Source organism: Chenopodium quinoa, unplaced genomic scaffold (assembly GCF_001683475.1).
Source record: "Chenopodium quinoa cultivar QQ74 unplaced genomic scaffold, ASM168347v1, whole genome shotgun sequence".
NCBI classification, from domain to species: Eukaryota; Viridiplantae; Streptophyta; class Magnoliopsida; order Caryophyllales; family Amaranthaceae; genus Chenopodium; species Chenopodium quinoa.
The window spans coordinates 2,210,588-2,232,103 of NW_018743122.1; the positions used below are offsets into that span (position 1 = coordinate 2,210,588).

Below are 21,516 nucleotides of genomic sequence, written 5' to 3' on the forward strand. Positions count from 1 at the left end.
TTTCCGTGGGAATCCTAACCATCGAGGCTAGTCTTGCCAAGGCATCAGCAAATCGATTTTCTTCCCTAGGTAAATATGTGTTTTCTACCTTCTCTAACTGATTAGTAAGAGTTTCCAGATAGGTTTGGTAAGGGGCTAGACTTTCGCTCCTTACTTTCCACCTTTTGGATATTTAATTGATGACTAATGAAGAGTCTCCGAATATCCGTAACTTTTTTACTCCCAATGCCAAAGCTGTTTCAATCCTACCACGCATGCTTCGTATTCAGCAGCGTTGTTGGTAACGTCAAAATCAAGCGTTATGGAGATGGGAACATGCTCTTCTTTAGGTGATACTAGTAATACTCCAACGCCACATCCTTTTTGGTTTGAGGCTCTGTCGAAGTATAAGGTCCAAGTACATCTTCAGTGACCATTAAGTCTTCATCTGGAAATTCATTGTCTTGTATTGGCGTCGAGTCTTCTATTGGAAAGTCCGCTAGAAAGTCTGACACCACATATCCTTTGATAGCTTTTTGCGGCATAAACCTTACATCAAACTGGGCTAAATTGACTATCCATCTCGATATGCGTCCATTGAGTGTAGATTTCTCGAATAGATACTTGAGTGGATCTAACCGGGTGACTACAAAGACTGTATGTACTAGCATGTAATGTCTTGACTTGATTGTGGCCCACACCAAGGCGAGGCACAATTTCTCAAGTGGTGTATAACTTGCTTCATATTCGACCATTTTCTTGCTTAGATAGTAGATTGCATTTTCTTTGCCTTCTACTTCTTGTGCTAGCATAGCTCCCATTGTCTCTTTGGTAACTGTTAAGTACAACCTAAGAGGTATTCCGGGAAGTGCTGGTGCTAATACGGGATGATTTGCGAGATAGGATTTGATCTTTTCAAAGGCTTTTTGACACTCGTCATCCCATACTGCTGGTACATTTTTCTTAAACTTTTTAAAGATTGGTTCACATATCGTTGTCAATTTTGATATGAACCTACTTATGTAATGCAACCGGCCAATAAATCCTCGAATCTTCTTCTCGGTTTTGGGGGGTGGCATTGACATGATTGCTTTGATCTTGGTTGGGTCTATCTCTATTCTTCTAGAGCTTATGACATAACCCAAAAGCTTGCCTGAGGTGACTCCAAAGGCACACTTAGATGGGTTCAACCTCATATTGTATTTTCTTAGCCTTTCGAAAAAATTTCTTAAGGCTACTTGATGGCCTGGGCGGTCTTTTGATTTTACAATCATATCGTCCACATATACTTCAACTTCTTTATGCATCATGTCATGGAGTAAGGCAGTCGCTGCACGTTGGTAAGTGGCACCCGTGTTTTTCAACCCGAATGGTATTACCGTGTAGTAGTAAGTGCCCCATGGTGTTATGAAGGTTGTTCTCTCCATGTCTTCTTCTGCCATGAGAATCTGATTATAACCTGCGTATCCATCCATGAACGAGAGAAGTGCGTGATTTGCTGTGTTATCCACCAGAATATCGATGTGTGGTAAAGGGAAGTCGTCCTTTGGACTTGCCTTATTTAGATCTCGATAGTCGACACACATTCTTACCCTTCCATCTTTTTTCGGAACTGAGACGACATTGGCGACCCATTCGGGGTATTTAGATACCTTGATGAAACCTGCATTTATTTGTTTTTGAACTTCTTCTTGTATTTTAAGAGCTACGTCGGGTTTCATTCGGCGTAACTTTTGTTTTACAAGTTTCATTCTCGGAATTAGTGGTATAGTGTGTTGAGCTATTTCTCTATTAATGCCTGGCATATCTTCAATTGACCAAGAAAATACATCAATGAATTCTTTAAGTAAGTTAATTAAATCGGTTATTTCTTGTTCATTAAGTGTTAGTCCGATTTTAACTTCTCTTTTATTGGTTGAATCATTTGAGATATCAACTGTCTCAGTTTCGTCAAGTATCGGTGTTTTCTTTTCAAGTGTTTCCACTGCTTTAATAAGTTCTTTGTCTTTTTCATTGTTAGTTAAGCAATGCTCGTCATCTTGGGTCAAAGAAGAACACAAGAAGTAAGGAGAAGAAGCTATATTATTATACTCTGAGATCATTACATCAAAGAGTGATATGTCCTCAAGGACTTGATCACTAACTATTCTACGAGAAGAGATAGAAGGGGAAGGTGCTACTACTAAAGACCTAGATGACTCTATAGGGAGAGACTCTGACTCTGACTCTGACTCTGACTCAGACGACTCTTAGAACATCAGTCCTTGCGCTGTCGTGATGGATATCTTTCTTCCACTTGGAGTAGTCACCTTGACGGTCTTGCGCCACCCTTGTAGTGATCCTTCCGCTGGAGTGATTAGCTTCGAAGGATCAAAGTTTTCACTTTGTAAAACTGTTTGAATGAGCGAGGAGTTATCCTCTTTGTATGTTGGCTCATCCTTTTCTTGCCCAAATAATAATCCCATGACGTTAAAGTCAAAGCATGGGGGTGCTTTCTCCTTATGGATAGGAGTTGGGATTTCATCTCTGAAATAGCAATCCAAGAAAATTTAAAATCCCGATTGCCTTATGTCGTTTACGACAAATGGTTCGGGGAATTCGTGGCATGGATAGTCCTCTCCTTCTTTTATGAATTGACCATTGAGTGTGAAAGGGTACTGATCCATTGGGATTGCTTTCTTATTAATGCGAGTGTCCCTACGTGCCTTCGATTTTTCTTGGGCTCGCTTAAGATCTTTCTGAGTCGGTTCGAAACCAAGTCCAAAAGTATCTAATTTAGGGAGGCCAGGTGGCTCCAGCAGTTTTTCAATTCCCTTTTTATTTCCTAGGGTCATCCCAGGAAAATGTCCTTGTTTCTTCAGAATAGCATTCACGATCATGTTAGAATGGGGGTCATGGTAGAGAGGGGTCCTTTTATCCTCCTTGATTAAGGAGACCTCTTCGTTAAAGCCCCATAAATCTTCATCATCCTCATCATGCTCCACGTTAATTGTTGGGTTTTCTATAGACTTTATTCTCATAGGTGAAGCATCGATGGTGATAGGAATTCCCCCAACTATGGCTTTTACTTGTTGGTGGAGAGATGAGGGGACGGCCTTTAGGTCATGAAGCCAAGGGCGTCCCAACAATAAATTTAATGAAGCTTTGATATCTACTACTTGGAAAGTAGTAGCATGTTCTATCGCTCCCGCCGTTACATTCATGGTAATTTTACCAAGAGCTTGACGACGAGTGTTAGCGTAGGCTCTTATTCCTTGCGTCGACGGAGTTAAGTCTTCATCCCTTATGCCCAGCATCCTCGCAGTTCTAAGTGGACAGACGTTAATGGCTTATCCATTGTCTACAAGAGTCATATGGACATTCATTCTCTTGCAAACTACTATGAGGTTTAATGCCTTATAGTGTTTGTCACCATCTGGGGGTAAATCCTTGTCAGAAAAGGTGATCAAATTGATGGGACTAGGTAGATCACTCGTGAGGAAGTTAGCTAACCCCTCAGGAGTGGTGTCAGAATCTATTCATATTTTGTCCAAGGCATTCATTACAGCCAATCTATGTTCTCGGGATGTCCCTAGAAGTTTCCATACGTTTATTTCAACTTTTTTCTTCGTGAACTGTTTGACGATATCATTATCTTCAATGATAGGCATGGGAACTTGTTGTATGGTTGGCATGGGTTGTGTTGAAACAGCAGGTTGCATTCTCCCGGATCTCGTGAGGACGTCTATTGATGAATCTTCTTCAAACCAAAAGTCATCCATGGCATATGACACTGAAGTTGGAGGCCCTACCATGTCTTTTAAGTAGACGTCTTCTTCATCACTGTCCCAAACTCCATTAATACTTGCATCCTCTTCTTGTGGAACTTGGACTAGTTTCTTTTCATCAATCATTTTCTGAATTAAATCCTTGAATTTAAACCACTTTTCGATAGTGTGACCTCTTGATTGATGATACTGATAGTAATATCTATCTATCTTTTTCAATGATTTGAATGGTCTCGGTTCGAGAGGTTTGATCTCGCCACTCTCGGAGAGCATTTTGAACATTTGTATATATGGGATCCCAATTGGAGTGTAGAGTCTATTACTCTTCTTGGGTTTTTCGGTGACTTGTAAAGGAAAACGTTTCGCCTCGTAAGTCGTTCCCATGGGTGTGAACTCTCTTTTAGGTTTATTTTTCAGGATTGGAAACTCGTCATATTTCTTCTGAAGTTCCTTTATAGCCTTGAGAGTTTCACGTAACAAGTGCGATCCTTCCATCATAGACAGTGTGAGTGATTATATGTCCTCTTTACTTGCTAGTTCTAGAAGGTTATCCATGGCGTCGAAAAAGATCTCCTCCTCTTCTTCGATGGCATGGATTCTTTAACAAGTTTGATGAGAGACAAGGGGTCAACCTCGTTTTCCTCATCAGAGATAGCCAAGGAATGAGCGAGAGCCGCATTATCAATACTTGGCTTCTTACTGGCAGGGGGCAATGGCAGCTTATTGTTGTCGATTAAGTCTTGGATAGCTTCTTTAAGCTTCGAACAGTTCTCGGTGAGATGGCCCCTACCTTGGTGATACTTGCAATGTGCATTGGGGTTCCAGTTAGCCGACCTCTTTTCAACTGGTGGGTCCCCAAATGGTCCAATAGGAGTTATAAGACCTTTTGCTTTAATCGATCAAATGCGGTGTCATAACTCATACCAATAGGAGTAAAGTTCCTCCTAAATGGTTTCTTTTGTCCTTTATTATTCATAGCAAGGACTTCACCTAGGTTAAAATGCTAACATTGTTTGAGTGGGTGGTTTTGGAAGAAGAAAGATTGTCGTTCTTCTTTCCTTTCCAGCCACTTTTGGAGTTATTGTTGGCAGCTTTCAACTTAGCCAGGTCGTCTTCAATATTGATTCCAATGTCATAGACGGCCTTGAAGGTATGGAGATTATTTTGATACTTGAGATGCTTGGAGTATTTTTCTTGAAGGTTTTTGATGAATAACCTTACAGACTCTTTTTCACTCGGCACCTCAATCATCTTAGCTGAGGTTTCTCTCCATTTGTTAAAGAAGGAGGTGAAGCCTTCGTTCTCCTTCTGCTTGAGGATTTCAAGTTCCCTATGGTCAGTCTCAACTTGAATGTTGCATTTGTATCTATCAACGAAAGCGTTTGCTATGGACTCCCAGGTGGAGGTTTTTTTCTTTCTCGAGAGAAAAGAACCATTGCTGGAAAACGGTCTCGAGATATAGTGAGAACAGAGAGGGGAAAACCTTCTTATCGATACCCTTAATACTCATTATTGTTTCGAAGGCTCTTAAATGAAAATAAGGGTTATCGGTTGCTTTAAATTTCGGGATGTCGTTGGCATTGAACTTCTGTGGAAGAAGATCTTTGTCCACCGAGACCCCTTGTGAACTAATCCCTTAAAACTTGTAGTCGCTAGATAGCTTGCTTAGTCTCTCTTGCATGAGGTCCATCTTTTGTTGTTTCACGGGATCATCGATCTTAAGGGTTAGGGTCTTTAGTGCCTCAGTCACGGTAACCAGTTAGTTCCTGAGCTCATTGACTTCTTCTTGTGTTGCCATTACCGTCCTAGCTTTCCTCTTACGAGCAATGGGTTTGTCAAAAAGTTGGATTTGTACGAAAAGATTGTCTTTGATTAACCGCACTTCCTTTCTTGACCACGCGCTGTAATTTAAACCATTTTGTTTTAATTACTTGACTTAAATCGACCTTGACTTTACGGTTTTAAAGAGGGGAAAAAAAAATAGGTGCATATTTTGGCAAGAATAATGTATATATTTTTTAAGAACCAAGTATGGTATTTAAACTGGAGGATTAATATCCGACTTACCCCCCTAAAAAAATAACGGAAAAAACGCGCATACAAGACTCTCTTAGACATGGTAAAAGTATGTGTATTAGAGTGTGTGTTGAGTGTAAATGACATGCTTGGACTTTTGTGTAAGACCATGGGACTTGGTGTCTAGACTCAATTAATGACTTAACAAGGTATTATTAACAGTGAAATTTAACCGAATTAATTAGCAAACTGGTTAATTAGACATAAAGTGATGACTCGATCAATAATCCGAACTGTCGTCAAAACGACAAGACTGGCGCCTCTCTTTGCAGTGTAGCGCCAGACGACAGAGTTTTCGCCAAGCGCCACACTCCACAGAGTGGCGCTACAATTCAAACTTTGGCGCCATTGCTGGAGCTTTGATCTGAGACTGTTTTCGGTATTATTAATTAACAGGGGTATGCCTAAAGTCGTATTAGGTCAATTCTGATTAAAATATTAGACTTTATTTTACTCAAATTAATTAATTAATTAATTAATTAATTAGGAAAAGTTCTGTTAGTAATTAATTTATTTAATCTTAGCACAAGTCAAACTAACAGTTAGGAAAAACATATACCATATGCACAACAAATAACGCGCAATTAGTCAAGTAGGCACAATATGATGCAATGAGTTTGCAACCTAACCATGGCTCTAGTTCTCTAAAGTTCGGGATATGGGTTAGTCAATAGAGGGTCCATGGTTAATTGTCCGGATGCACCGCGCGGAAGCCTAACCGTGAAGGGTTGGCGCGAGTGGATAGGACACCGCGAGTTTTAGAAAAAACTCGCTTCCATGGTTTGGTGAATTCAACATTCTTGGATGCACCCTTTGTTGCTCAGAGCGTTCAATCAGGTAGATGGAGCATGATATCCCAGGGGGTTATGTCCATATGTAGAACACATATGGGTTTCAGAAAAGTGAGAAAAACTCAATCAGGAAGTAGGATCGAGCGAACAATGCTAAAAACTGGTTGAAATTAGAACGCATATTTCTGGCTCGGTATTGGAAGAATTTGGCGCCAACAAACAAAGGTTGACGCCAGCTTTTGGCTGTAGCGTTTGGCGACAGAGCTGTCGTCTGGCGCTACATTCAAATTTCTGGCGCTAACTTTTGTTCGCTGACGCTAATTCCTACATGCCTCAGCAGCTTTCTGTGCTCGATAAAATTTTTCAGTTTCGCGCAGTGTTATTTCGGTCCTAGTTGTGAAAGATATTTCTCAAATTCACTACATGTAAAAATCCTATGTTTTTACTCATTACGGATGGTCTTTCCAATGAGATCTTTTTTATGCATATGACGATAATGTTAATCAAAATTACGCACATGAAATACTTAGAATGTTTCGAGTCTCATCCACTCATTCTAAATCATTGCCGAAATAAATTTCAGGAATTAAAATAGAAATCGTCCCCAGTGGAGTCGCCAAAAAATATAGGGAATATTTCAAGCGTTAATCCCTAGCTTGAACCCCACTGTGATCATACACTAAAGTACGGTGGCGTCCAAAGGGAAAGAAGATAGAGCAAAAGAGTCGCCAACAAGTTTTTTAGGAACTTGTAAACCGTTCACGAGGTGAAGGTTACACCCCTTAACGATCCAAGAGATCGTCAACTCCAATAGGTCTTGAACCATGACTGGTAGTTCGGGGATGAAGGTACAAATCCAACCTAAAAGAGATTGAACCTGCCCTAATAACAGGCCTCTACTTTATTCTGATCGTATTCATGTGCGCTTTCTGACTTACATGCAATCAATAGGTTTAATCCTAAACCTGTTTAATCTATTTTGGTTGAATATTAATGCAAAAATAAATCTATTATTGGCGATCACTTGAATTATAATCATATTAACCCTAAACAAGATTATTAATTATCTTATTAAGCATGATTACAAGTACAAATTCCCTTTAAACATGCATAAAAGGCGTGATCAAGCAATAACAAGCAACATAATAATAATAATAATAATAATAATAATAATAATAATAATAATAATAATAATAATAATAATAATAATAATAATAATAATAATAATAATAATAATAATCAATAAAAATAATCATAATCATGTTAAAGCATAACGATAGCAAGATCCTAGGCATGATACTAATAAGATTAATAACAAACCCTAGCATGTCACTATACAATAAAAATCAAAGCTTTAACCCTAACATGATACTAACAGTCATAAATATTAGGAAGAATATAGGAAGTATCATACTTTTAATCATACTTGATATTAAAGTTACCCTAGACATGATACTAGGAATCAAAATAACAATCTAAGCATAATCTCTATATCATAATATCAATTAAACCATTAAAGTACTTTCTTGGATGCCTCGTACCTCTTTCTAATAACAAAATACACATGTTAGTAACTTCAGGGAAAATAATAAACAACAATTAAATTAAATAATTAAAAGAGATATTTGGGACCAAACCCTCAGAAATTAAACCTTTCACGTCTAGGGCGAAGGCAACTTCGAATATGGCTAGGTGTATCTAAGTCTTGCGAATGCGGAATTTTGTATTTGAGAGAAGGCTAGTTTAGAAAAGAGAGAGAGAGAGAGAGAGAGAGAGAGAGTAATCAAGAGAATCTTGATGGGAGTTGGTGAATGAAAACGGAGTTTATAGAAGGCTATTTATAGAGAAAACCAGCCAAAAACATAAAAAAAATCAAAACAGAGTTCTGACGCGTAAAACGAGGTTAGCACTAGACGCTGACATTAGCGCCAGGCGCTAACGCTAGCGCCAGGCACCAAGCTTAGCGTCAGGCGCTAATGCTGGCGTTTGGCGCTAACTTAATTATTGACGCGTTTTCTAAAATCAGATTGAAATTTCCGTACAGGAGGATAAAATCGTATTTTCCTCAAAAACGTTCTTTTATTCTGATTAAAACTCAAAAAAGGCAACAAAAGTCAATTTATCAATGCCAATTAAATTAGGAATGAAAAGAACCTTCTAGAAGAATCTAGAAGATTAAAACCATTGCCAATTGCATTAGGAATGATAAATCTATATTAGGCCCTCCTCTAGATCATTGGGCCGCATAAAGGCTCAAATCGGGCCTAGTTTAATAATTTGGCCATAACTTCCTCAATATTCATCGGAATTGGGCTTATAATATATCGTTGGAAAGATCTTTTCAAGCCCTATCCAACTACACTACTGTTGGAGCCATATTATGGACCAACCAAACTGGATTGACTGTTTTCTTAAAATAGGTTTTCAAAAATAGAGAGAAGAGAAAAGAAATTAAAACTATCCACAACACTAAACTTTTCACACTTTCACTTCATTCAATTATGATTCGACATGAAAAGTACTCATCACTAGGTTTGGTTTTGGGGAGACACAAATGGGTGTCTACAGAGATAAATAAATGAAATAGCATATTGACTAATGATTTCTACAAATTTCTAATAAGAGAAGCAAAGCCATAACCCATGCATTAGCACGGGCACATCCTAGTAAGTAACTAAATTAAGAGGACTCGCGACAATAATAAGTAAACACCACCACCTTGTGACCTTCCCTTCGAAGCTCAAGGGCTGCAGCTAAAAAAAGCAAGAGAAAAACAAAAAAAAATGCAGTAAGAACACTGACAAATCCATAAATCATCCCTAAAAATTCTATATATAAAAAATTGCTCGTTATAAATATGTCATTAATTCAGTGATTATAACCAATATTTTAATAGACTACCTTGAAATAACCCTAAATTAAGTACACTGAAAATCAAATTTCAATAAACCCTAGATTGTGAAAATTTAAATTCAATGATTAATATAAAATAATAATAATAAATTCTTACCTTAGGAGCCTTTCCTGCAGTAACACCACCCAAAATCAATCTTATAACTTTATGAAAATTGTATGAACAAATATCCTTTATATCTGCATAATAAGATAACTCAAAAGTCAAACCTATCCCAACCATTCACTATTTTAGGCTATGTGACAAGTCTTATATCTTATTTTCGGACCCTATAGCTATATCTGACTATAATTCTAGACCAAAGGAGGACTTGAAATATATAATTGTAAATTTGTAATTACCCTATACATTTGAATCGATCAATATGTTCTGTTTCATTAGTCAGCTTATTTGCAATAGGTGTGGTTAACTTCTTAGCAGAAAAAGTACATCTTTGTGAATTTCTAAGCTTGCACCATCCCTCCTGATCCTGAACCAAAATAATTCAGATTACAATTAAGGTACTCCTATTGAAATTATGGATTAATATATTAGTGTTAAACCATTATCTCCTTAGATGTCAACATTTTTCATTTGTTGTCTTTGTAAAAGTGTTGTCTTACGTATCATTTTACCTTGGCTTTCAAAATTGTTGCCTTTGAATAACAATGTGTTGCCTTATGAATAGACAACGAGGCATATATTACGCCTCATATGTGTTGCCTTAGCTACAAGGCAACACTTTTTTTATATTAGGCAATGGTTTTTCACTGTTACCTTTGCTTTATTTTGTTGTAGTGAAACAAAGATGCATAGGTAGTCAAGTAAACACAATATGATACAATGATTTTGGAACCTAACCATGGATTTAGTTCTCTAAAGTTCAAGGATAAGGGTTAGTCAAAGAGGGTCCAGGTTATGAGTCCGAATGCATTGCACGGAAGCCTTACATTTGAAAGGGTTGGCGTGTATGGATGGGACCCCGCATGTTAAACTTGCTTCCATGGTTTGGTGAATTCACAAACTCGGATGTACCCTTCGTTGCAATGAGTGTTTGATTGGGTAGATGGAGCGTGAATTCCCAAAGGGTTATGGCCATATGTAGAACACATATCAGTTCAGAAAAGTGAGAAAAACTCAATCAGGAAGTAAAACCGAGCAAACAGTACTGAAACCAGTCGAAACAAGAACGCAAATTTTTGGCTCGGTATTAAAAGAACTTGGAGAGAGACAATAGGGACCATCGCGAGACAATAGCACTGTCGCGCCGCGATATTGCTATCACTTTACGATAGAACCATCGCACTGGGATGGGCACTATTTTCTCAGCGCTAGTTCCACGTAGCGTTATTTCAATTCTAGCTGTAAAAGATATTTCCTAAATTCACTACGCGTAAAAATCCTATGTTTTTGACGCATTACGGATGGTCTATCAATTGCGGACCTTTTTTATGCTTATGCCAATAATGTCAATCACAATTATGCACATGAGTACTTAAAACGTTTTGAGTCTCATCCACTCATTCTAAATTATTGTCAAAATAAATTTTAGGAATTAAAATAGAAATCCTCCCTAGTGGAGTCACCAAAAAACCATAGGGAATATTTCAAACTTCCAACACTTGAGCCCCACTATGATCATACACTTAAGTATGGTGGCGTCCAAAAGGAAGAAGCTAGAGAAAAAGAATCGCCAACTAGTTTTAGGAACTTGTAACCCGTTCACAGGGTGAAGGTTACACCCCTTCACGATCCATGAGATCGCTAACTCTATAGTGGTCTGGAACCATCATTGGATATTCGGGGATGAAGGTACAAATCCAACCTAAAAGATATTGAACCTGCCTTAAAAATAGGACTCTACTTTATTCTTCTCATATTCATGTGCGCTTTCTGACTAACATACAATCAATATATTAATCCTAAACCTGATTAATCTATGTTAGTTGAATATTAATGCACAAACAATTCTATTATTGGCGATCAATTGAATTAAAAATCACATTAGCTTAAATAAAATTATTAATTATCTTATTAAGCGTAATTACAAGTACAATTTCCCTTTAAATCCTGCAAGAGAGGGCGTGATCAAGCAAGATAATAATAATTGATACAACAAATCATCATCAAAACAATTCTCAATAAAGCATAGTATTAGCAAGATCCTAGGCATGATACTAACATGATTTATAACAAATCCTAACATGTCACTAAACAATAAAGATCAAAGACTTAATCCTAACATGATAGTAACTTGATAGAAGAAATAAGAAATAACCTAATCATGATACCAGAAAGCAATAAAAGCATCCTAACATGATACTAGGAATCATAAGACACCCTAACATGATACTAAAAATTAATAAAATAATCTAAGCGTGCATTCTAAAGATAAAGAGAAATAATAAAACAACTTACTTTGTTGCCTCATATCTCTTTCTATCAAAACAAGACACATGTTAAAAACTTTAAGGAAAATATTAAATCAAGCAATTAATTTAAATAAGTGATATAGGGATTTGGGACCAAACCCTCAGAAATTATCAACCTTTCACGTCTGGGCGAAGGCAACCTCGAGCTTACACCTCAAGAAGTCCAAAACTTAACTAATCTAAACTATGATATGCCACCCTTACCACCTCCACGTGTGCATCTTAACTATACATCATCCGATGACTTAGAAATCCCTCACCCAAATGACTTTGAATCCCCACCTCATTCTCTCGAACCCCCTATCCCAAGAGGCCGAGTATCCAGTCCAAAGCACAACACAAACCGTAACCCTAGCTCCTATGTTAGCCCTAACTGCAACTCTAGCTATGGCTCGTGCCGTAGCCCAACTTATAGTGAATTTTATCCTACCTTCTTGCTTGAACGTAACCAAAATCCAACCCATATGGCTAAACCTTTAGAACCTGATTCCCATCAGCTTTCCACAGGAAACATAGGTGATGTGGCTAGGAAAATGATCCAACAAGCCAAGACCAAGAGTAGAACTTCAGGATAGCTATTATTTGATTTCTTCCATTAGTAGCAAGTTGTTTTGTTTTGTAAGCCAACTAGTGGCCGTTATGAATTTGTAGTGACAAGATGCATTAATTATTTTAATAAGCCTATGTGGCTAAGTATGGAGTTTCAATTATTAATAAGAATTTATGAATTTCTTATATAATAAATGTCTATTTGCTATTTTAAGTTATTCAGGTGGTCTCTAAGAGTCGGAAATAGTTAATGCACTGGTTTCAAAATGGGCTCTACTCTTAGGAAGCTAACTACCATTGCTCAAAACATGAGGGTGAGTCAAGGGAACCGTAGCAACGACTTAGATCAATTTGGGGAAGTTTTTAAGAGGTTGGTAGTTGCAAAGCTACCCACTTACCTTGGGAAGGAGGATCTCGCTAGTTTGGAGAATTAGATAAGGGAATTTGACAAGTTGTTTGATGCCATTAACTGTCCTGAAGAATTAAGGGTTAATAATGTTGTGTATTACTTAAGGGAAGAAGCTGACCTTTGGTGGAGTCAAAATCGGGCTAGGCTTTTAGAAACCCCTAACTTTGGATGGAAAGAACTGAAGAAGGCAATAAGAGACAAGTTTTACCCCGCGCACCTGAAGAAGCAGAAATGCATCCTTAAAAAAAAAATAAAAAAAAATTACTGACAATATCAAAGATTTAAAACAATGGCATTTGTTCGTGTTCAACCATTATATGTTAAGATTTGGACTTCACCAACACACGCCCCCAAATAGTCAAATTAACACCCTCATATTAACGTTCTTCTTCACTCATCAAACATCATCAACTGGATCCAATTTTTGCAACTGAAGAGCAACAAGTTGCTTTTGCTCCGACAGCCGAGGAAATTCTGAAGAAAAAGAACATCGTTGCTGAAGAAGTCGTCGACAAGCCGAGGAAAGCTAAGCAGTCAATAAGAATTGGAATTAAATTGATGAATCTGTACCTGAATCTATTGAATTTTCAAAAAAATGTTAGGGTTTGGAAAGAAAAAGTTAGAAAGAGAAAATAAGAGGAGAAATATGAGAGGAGAGGGGAGAGATAGAATTAGAAAATAAATAAAATAAAATATTGTTGCTGGCCACACGGTGTGACCACATATAAAAGTCAGTGACAAAATAAGTATTATCCTTTTTATTCGGGCTTTCTTTATTTGACCTTTGCTGCTGACAACTGACTACTACCCCTTTCATTCACAAAAATAGGGTAAAATACAACCAATTCTTTCAATCTTCCCAAAAAAAATAAAAGTTATCTTTCCCAAAAAAAAAAAAAAAAAAAAAAAACAAATAAATTTTTACTTGAAATATTATGTTTTTGATTGTTTTCCTCTTCTATTAGCATGGCTGAATAGTGAAGAGATGAAGACAAATACAATAAACCCATCATTATCATATGATAAAATTCATAATGCAAGAAATCGTAGGAGTTTCATTGGTGTACCCCCATTTTTGTTATGGTTTCTTGTTTTTACCTCTTTTTTAAGCCTTTTTCTTCTTTACTCTCCTAAATCTTTTCATTTCACCTCTCAACAACATAAAGTACATGAACGACGTCAACAAGAACATCACTTTCTTCCTGCGCGGATTAAATATCAATCTGGTACGTAATCCTTCTCCCGATTCTCGAAATTCAGTTTTTTCGAGACGAGCTACTCCATCTGTTCCGTTTTGTTTGTTATACTAGTCGTAGAATTGTAGATTCAAATAGAAAATGTGTTCTTCCATTCTTATAAATTCTTTGGGTTAATTTTTTTGTTTTATTAATGTGACGTATACCCATTTCTTGATTTTTCTACGTTCAAGATTTGTTTATTTCTGTTCATTTTATTTTAGACGTACTGTAACGTTTCATTTCATAAAAATAATTGTTAATTTTTTAAAATCAAGTTTATTACTATAATTTTCACTTTTTTTTTTTGTTTTTGTTTTGTTGATTCTAATTTTCATTCTAATTTTTTGTTTTATTATTAGGTGATGATAATTGTGACTTGTTCAAGGGCAAATGGGTACCAGATTTAAATGGATCCAAATACACAACAACTAGTTGTGTAACAATTCCGGACTCGAAAAATTGCTTCAAAAATGGAAGAATTGACATAGAATTTGTGAATTGGAGATGGAAACCAGACAATTGTGAGCTTCCAAGATTTGATCCTCGTAAATTTCTGAAAATTGTTGGAGGAAAAAAATTAGCTTTTGTTGGGGATTCTGTTGCTCGGAATCAAATGGAGTCTCTCCTATGCCTTCTATCGCAGGTTAATTTTGTCTTAAATTATCTGGAATTAATAGTCATATTGATGCTTGATAATAGTATAGTTTAAATTAGTAATGAGACAATTTTATACATAAGTGAGAGTATCCATTTTGGTGATCCCAATGGAATGAAAAAGGTGCAAAATTGTGGAAGAGAAATGCAGACAATTGAAGAATATATATGTAGTGTGATTGTGGAGTTATGATTTAATGCAGATTCCATGTTATGTTTGCAAGCAAATACTTGTATGACATCTTTTGTGGTAGTGAAGTTGTTATTTTGTTCTACCTTTGTATATGTTGAGTGCTTATTATTATTGAGTGGTTAAGCTATAAATAATAATAAAATAGACTAGCAAAAGACATACGAGTATATGACGTTTAAGTTAAGTTGTGATTGTTGCGTGAGGGTATCTCTAGTTGATTAAGAGTCGAGATATAAAATGGAAAAGTGATTAGAGAAAAAATAAAAAAAGAAATAGTTCTTTTAAAATCATCTTTAATTTCTATTTCTCCAATCATATAATTGGATTAGGGAAAAGTATTGTCTAGAACGGAGTCACGTGAGTCAAATCATATAAATTGAAAAACAATAAAATTATTAATTGTCAGAAATAGATAATAATGGTCAGATATTAAGTTACAAATAAAAAATAAAATTATTAATTGTCAGAAATAGATAATAATGGTCAGATATTAAGTTACAAATATCATACTACCTCCGTTAACTGCAACAAAGGGGGTATGCGCGGACTCCTAGGCAAAACTTCTTAAACATGAGTTATGCACATGTAATTAATTATTAATCAAATTTATTAAAAAAAAAAAGCAATTGCAATCAAACTAGAACCTCCCATACCATCACATGCCGCCAAGAACCACCACACATGCCACCGTAAACCCATAAACGACCACCGACGCCACCCACAACTCACTGAAACTACCCACAAACCACCGAAATCCACTCGAGAACCACAAAAACCACCCAAAAGGCCAAAACCCACCAGATCCGAAACCCAAACCCACCCACGAAACAGCGACCTAAACCACCAAAACCCACGAAATAGCTAGCCAGGAACCACCCACGAAAGCAACCAACACCCGCGAACCACCAACACCCACCCACGACCCATTAACACCCACTCACGAACCACCAATACCCACGAACCACCAATACCCACGAACCACCAGCACCCGCAAAATACCCACGAACCACCAACACCCACGAATACCCACGAACCACTTACACCCACCAAAGCCACGAACCACCCACGAAAGCCACCAACACCCACGAAATAACCACCCACGAATCACCGGCACCCACACAGGACCCACTAACACCCACACAAACCAGATCTAAATAAACCCACCCACAAACTAGATCTTCTAATCTCACCCACGTAATAAGTAGAAATGAAGGTGAGAAATGAAGATAATAATGACAGATGAAGAATGAAGAATGAAGAAGATGAAGATGGAGGAGAGAGATGGTGGGGAAATGAAATTAGTGGTGAATTAGATTTTTTTTGGGGTAAAAGTTTAGATGATTGAGTTAGATTAGAGTTATAATAATTTGTAATTATATTTAGTATTATGTGTTAATAATTTTTAAATGAGGATATTTGGTCATTTTACCAGAAAAAAGGTACCATATTAGGAAAAAAATAGTTTTGTTGCAAATAATAGTTAGTACCTATTTTTAGAAAATATTGCAAATAACTATTAACGGAGGTAGTATATTAGATTAAAAGTGGCCGAAATTAAATACTAATGGTCAAATATTAAATTAATATAGCCAAATATTATATTATGATTATCAGATATTAAATTGTAATTGTCAAAAATTAGATTATAATTATAATATACTTTATATTAGATCAAAAGTGTAAGAAATTAGATTACTATAGTGAGATATTGGATTATAACTATATATAAGATATTAGACAAAATTTCAATACAATTACATCAGTACCTTCTGAGTCTTTACTAGGCAATAAAGGTACACCTTAAATGGAAATATTAGCCTCGTAATCTCCTTCAATCTCTGTCTCTCCTTCCTCTTCTTTGATCAATTGCTAGGTTGGGTTATCGACTTTCTTCTCTTCTAAATTTAAATAAGGAATTTGCTGAAATGGCTTCTTCGAGTCCTGATTGGAGGTTGGATAAGGCCTTTCTTTTACCGTCTTCGCCCCAATTCTCAACACTGGTAGAGACTTGAAGAGAAGTAGGATCGTCATTTGTAGCAAAAATTGATGGAGTATCCGGCGAAAGCTCGATGGGTCCTTCTTCCACGGCGGCGAAGAGGGACCATGTTTGAGAATTAAGGCGAAGATTGGAGGAGAGAGAGTGGATTGAAGAGGGTTTGTGGAATCGATTTTTTCTGTACCAGTTGATGATATCAACAAATCTACTGCTAATAATAGTCCCACATTTCCTATTGATAAAGCCGGCTAATACAATTCAACCCAAAAATTGCCAACAAAACACAAAATATAAACGTAATAAATTGAGAAAAATGAGTGTATAATAGTGGGTGAGGGATAAATGTGTACATTATAAACCAGACATATGTAAGTCTGTTCTACGCAAAACCTTCTCTTGAATGGGAAAAGTATTGTGTATAACGGAGTCACGTGAGTCAAATCATATAAATTGAAAAAAATAAAATTATTAATTGTCAGAAATAGATAATAATGGTCAGATATTAAGTTACAAGTATCATATATTAGATTAAAAGTGGCCGAAATTAAATACTAATGGTCAAATATTAAATTAATATAGCCAGATATTATATTATGATTATCAGATATTAGATTGTAATTGTCAGAAATTAGATTATAATTATCATATACTTTATATTAGATTAAAAGTGTAAGAAATTAGATTACTATAGTGAAATATTAGATTATAACTATAAGATATTAGACAAAATTATTAGATTTCCTAGAAAATTGAGAGGGGAGCAAACAAGGTTCTATTTTGTCAAAACTTTAGTAATCTCCTTTATTCTCTTCTCTTAAGTAGTCCGATACTTTCACCTTTAAAAAGGGTGTTGAAACTAAACGGCCTAGTTCGAGTGTATGCAAGCTTACAAGGAAAAGAATAATCTATTACTCCCCCTGTTTCCAAAAATTCGACCTTTTTGGCCTAATTTTAGTCCTAAAATGATCACCCATTTGCATTAAAATACCCATTAATTTACAACAATAGTTGTGCAAAATTACTTCCCCATATAAAATATTGTTTTTTCCAAGTATTTTTAATACTTTTCCTCTCTAATTTTTTATAAATCTCATGTAAATTTCTCCATATAACTAGAGCTTGGAATTTTAGAACATTTTGGAATTTGGATTTCATGAATACTTCTAGATTTTATTCGAAAGTCGTATATTGTTGTTTCAGCTCAAGAACATATAAAAAAAAAGTCAACATTCGATTTTCAATAGCTTCATTAGAAAAAGTGAAGCTTGCTGAAACATAATTTATGACCAAAATGTTAGTCTATTTCACACCAATATAAAACTCATAAGTCATAGTATTAATGAATATAATATAGAACAAACAACCACTTTTAAAGTTAAATTGAGCATTTTAATCAAATAGGAATAAAAAAAGTTGAAGTTGATTTGATTAGGGGTTAATTAATGATAGAGAATATCCATAGAATATTCTCATCCTAGATTTAGGATATATTTTGTATAAGATTATCTTTGATATCTGTACATATCTTATAGTTACCTAATATGATTAGGTTTCTCATTGTAACCCTATAAATATTGATCAATGGAAATCACTCTAATCAAGGAGTTTTCCCGAAATCTGACATGGTATCACAGCTTAGGTTAGATCTTGGGATTATATACGAAAATTCTCACCCTGCCGGTGGGTTAGAAAATTAAACCCACCGGCGGGATAAACAAAGTTTTTTATGCTTCCGCAAACACACATATAGATTTTTTTTTCTTTTCTCAAAGTTTTTTTTTAGAATCTTTATGTAACCTTGCGCCTCCCACCAACAGTAGCAATCGCGAAAGCCTCCTCCATCATTGTTGGCAATCGCATACACTACCGCCTCCCACTACTGCCAACCTACTCCATGTGCCGCACTCTATTTCCACCTCCCCATGACCAACAATGATTCTTACATTGCCTCATTAGTTTTTTTAACACATAATCACATATATTTTGTTTGGGTGGTGGTATATCACAATAAGGTCAACTTTTGCACATCTCTTTTGCTATCAAGTTAGCTCCTTTTATTGTTGCAGCACTTGGAATCTTTGTGGAGTATTACTTCTTGCTATCTGGTTTCTCTTCTGAGAATTGATTAATTTCAAGCGGTGGGATTTAATCTTTTCTTGCGCAATTTTATTTATTTTTCTTCAATTGTGATTTCACGTAGTAGTGTAGTGTTTTCTTCCCGATGATGGTTTGATCCCTTAGCTTCTTCTTCTCTGGATCTGCAACTTAGCCCAAGTCTGTGTGCGGCTTTTCTCCTTCTCCTCCGGCCTAGCAGTGCTTATCTCTACTCTATGTAGGTCGTGGTTGTTGCTTCTCTCGTCATCACCGGCACATTTCTACTACTTTCTCTTTTGATCATAGGTTACTATACTATCCTTACCGTTCGATGCGTGATTCAGATCCAGTGTGAGCATCCGATTTTCTCCCGCTCTGACTGCGGGGGTGTGATAGAGAATATCCATAGAATATTCTCATCCTAGGTTTAGGATATATTTTGTATAAGATTATCTTTGATATCTGTACATATCTTATAGTTACCTAATATGATTAGGTTTCTCATTGTAACCCTATAAATATTGATCAATGGAAATCACTCTAATCAGGGAGTTTCATAAAATCTAACAATTAAGCCTAAAGTTAAAGACAAAATCACAATTACTGGCAGAATGAGGAAATACTTTTATGTAATTGGTTTGTGCTGTCACGCGTGATAAGAATGTGAAAATTGATATCTAAGCATAGTCGTATTACATAGAAAATCAATTGTTGAATGAAAATTATGGTTTTGTACAGTTTACTTGCTAATAAGGCTTGTACAACGTAAAATTGAGAATGCCCGGAGTGTACACTGCTTGATATAACGACGTAACATAACTGTCAGGTTTATTATTTTTGAATAAAAAAGCAGATTGTCACACTTCTTTTGCATAAAATAGATTTTCAAATTAATGCACCTCGATTAATAAAATGGAGTTGTGTCATGTGTAGTTTGTCTGTGTGTGTTTGTCCGGGGGAAGGGAGATAGGAGACAACTACACACTCTCTTTGTCTTTTTTAATTTTACTGTTGCAAATTTTTTGTTAGAGAAAAATGATCAAAGCATAAAATAAAATTACGGCAGAGGGTAAATTAGAGAGAAATAGAATCGCTTGATTTCATTAATGATTTTGCCAAAGCTTATATAATACAAAGATCAACCCTATTGTGCTAGGATTAGGAAACTACCAAAGATAACATATACCAAAAGATATACTAGCACAAAATATGCTAAACAAATATATCCTAATATTTCCTAAATATATCTCAATACCCTCCCCCTCAAGTTGGAGCATAGGGATCATAAATGCCCAACTTGGAAATAAGATGATCAAACTGAGTCTTCCCAAGCACCTTAGTGAAAACATCCGCTAATTGCTCCTTAGTGGAAACATAAGATGGAGCAATCAAGCCCTCTGTAATGGCATCACGAACAATATGACAATCAATCTCAATAATGTGCTTCGTACGTTCATGAAAAACTGGATTTCTTGCTATATGTAAAGTAGATTAATCATCATAGAACAACTTGATCGCTTGAGGGTGTTGTACACCCAAACTCAAAAGCAAGGCCTTCAACCACTTCAACTCATATGTGGTTGAAGCAATGCAACGATACTCGGCCTCAGAAGAAGATGCGGAATCTGTGGGTTGTTTCTTGGTCTTCCATGAAATAGGGGATTTACCAAGAAACACAAGCCAACCAGTCAATGAACAACGAGTAAAAGGACATGCCGCCCAAACTGAATCACACCAACCCTACAAAGTTAGGTCACTATCCATACTCAACAAAATACCTTGTCCCGAGGTACCCTTCAAATAATGAATCACCCTGAGAGCTGCTTCTCAGTGCTCAATCCGAGGTCCGTGCATAAACTGCGAAAGGATGTGTACCGAATATGCTGAATCTGGTCTAGTCACCAAGAGATAAATCAACTGCCCTACCAGTCTGTGATACGACTCAGGATTTGCAAGTAACTCACCACTAGCTAGCAAGGCTAACTTTGTGATTTTGCTCAATTGGAAAACCACTTGGTTTCGCGCCTAATAACCCTGCTTCAGAAGTAATATCCAAGTTGTATTTTCGTTGACACAAAAATAAACTTGATTTACTACGAGCAACTTCAATTCCTAAAAAATATTTCAAAGGACCAAGGTCCTTCATCTTACAACAATCACCAAGATAAGCTTTGAATACAGTTAATGTAGTGGAATCATTCACAGAAATAATAAGATCATCAACATATATAAACTAAGACATTAATCTAAACATTGCCTTTATTGTATGTGAAAAGAGAATAATCAGAGTAAGATTGAATAAAATCGTACCCTTTCAGAGTCGTGGTGAGTTTTGCAAGCCAACACCTTGGAGTCTGTTTCAAACCATACAAAGACTTTCTCAAACGACACACCAAGCTCGAATCCGAGCTCTCAAAACCTGGAGGTAATTTCATGTACACCTCC

At 36.3% G+C, this 21,516-nt stretch overlaps 1 protein-coding gene across 1 annotated transcript; it reads left to right on the forward strand.

The window, feature by feature from the left end:
- The first annotated feature begins 13,528 nt into the window (after positions 1–13,528).
- Positions 13,529–15,485, forward strand: LOC110731980 (protein trichome birefringence-like 24). The gene is made up of 2 exons (XM_021911895.1): positions 13,529–14,122; positions 14,494–15,485. Exons 1-2 carry the CDS (start codon positions 13,882–13,884, stop codon positions 14,841–14,843), a joined length of 591 nt encoding a protein of 196 aa, XP_021767587.1. The 5' UTR covers positions 13,529–13,881; the 3' UTR covers positions 14,844–15,485.
- The last annotated feature ends 6,031 nt before the right edge of the window (positions 15,486–21,516 follow it).

Coding starts and splice junctions, on each gene's coding strand:
- LOC110731980 (XM_021911895.1), top strand. CDS start 13,882: ATGAAGACAAATACAATAAACCCATCATTATCATATGATAAAATTCAT. Junction 14,123..14,493: donor GCGGATTAAATATCAATCTG/GTACGTAATCCT, acceptor TTTTATTATTAG/GTGATGATAATTGTGACTTG.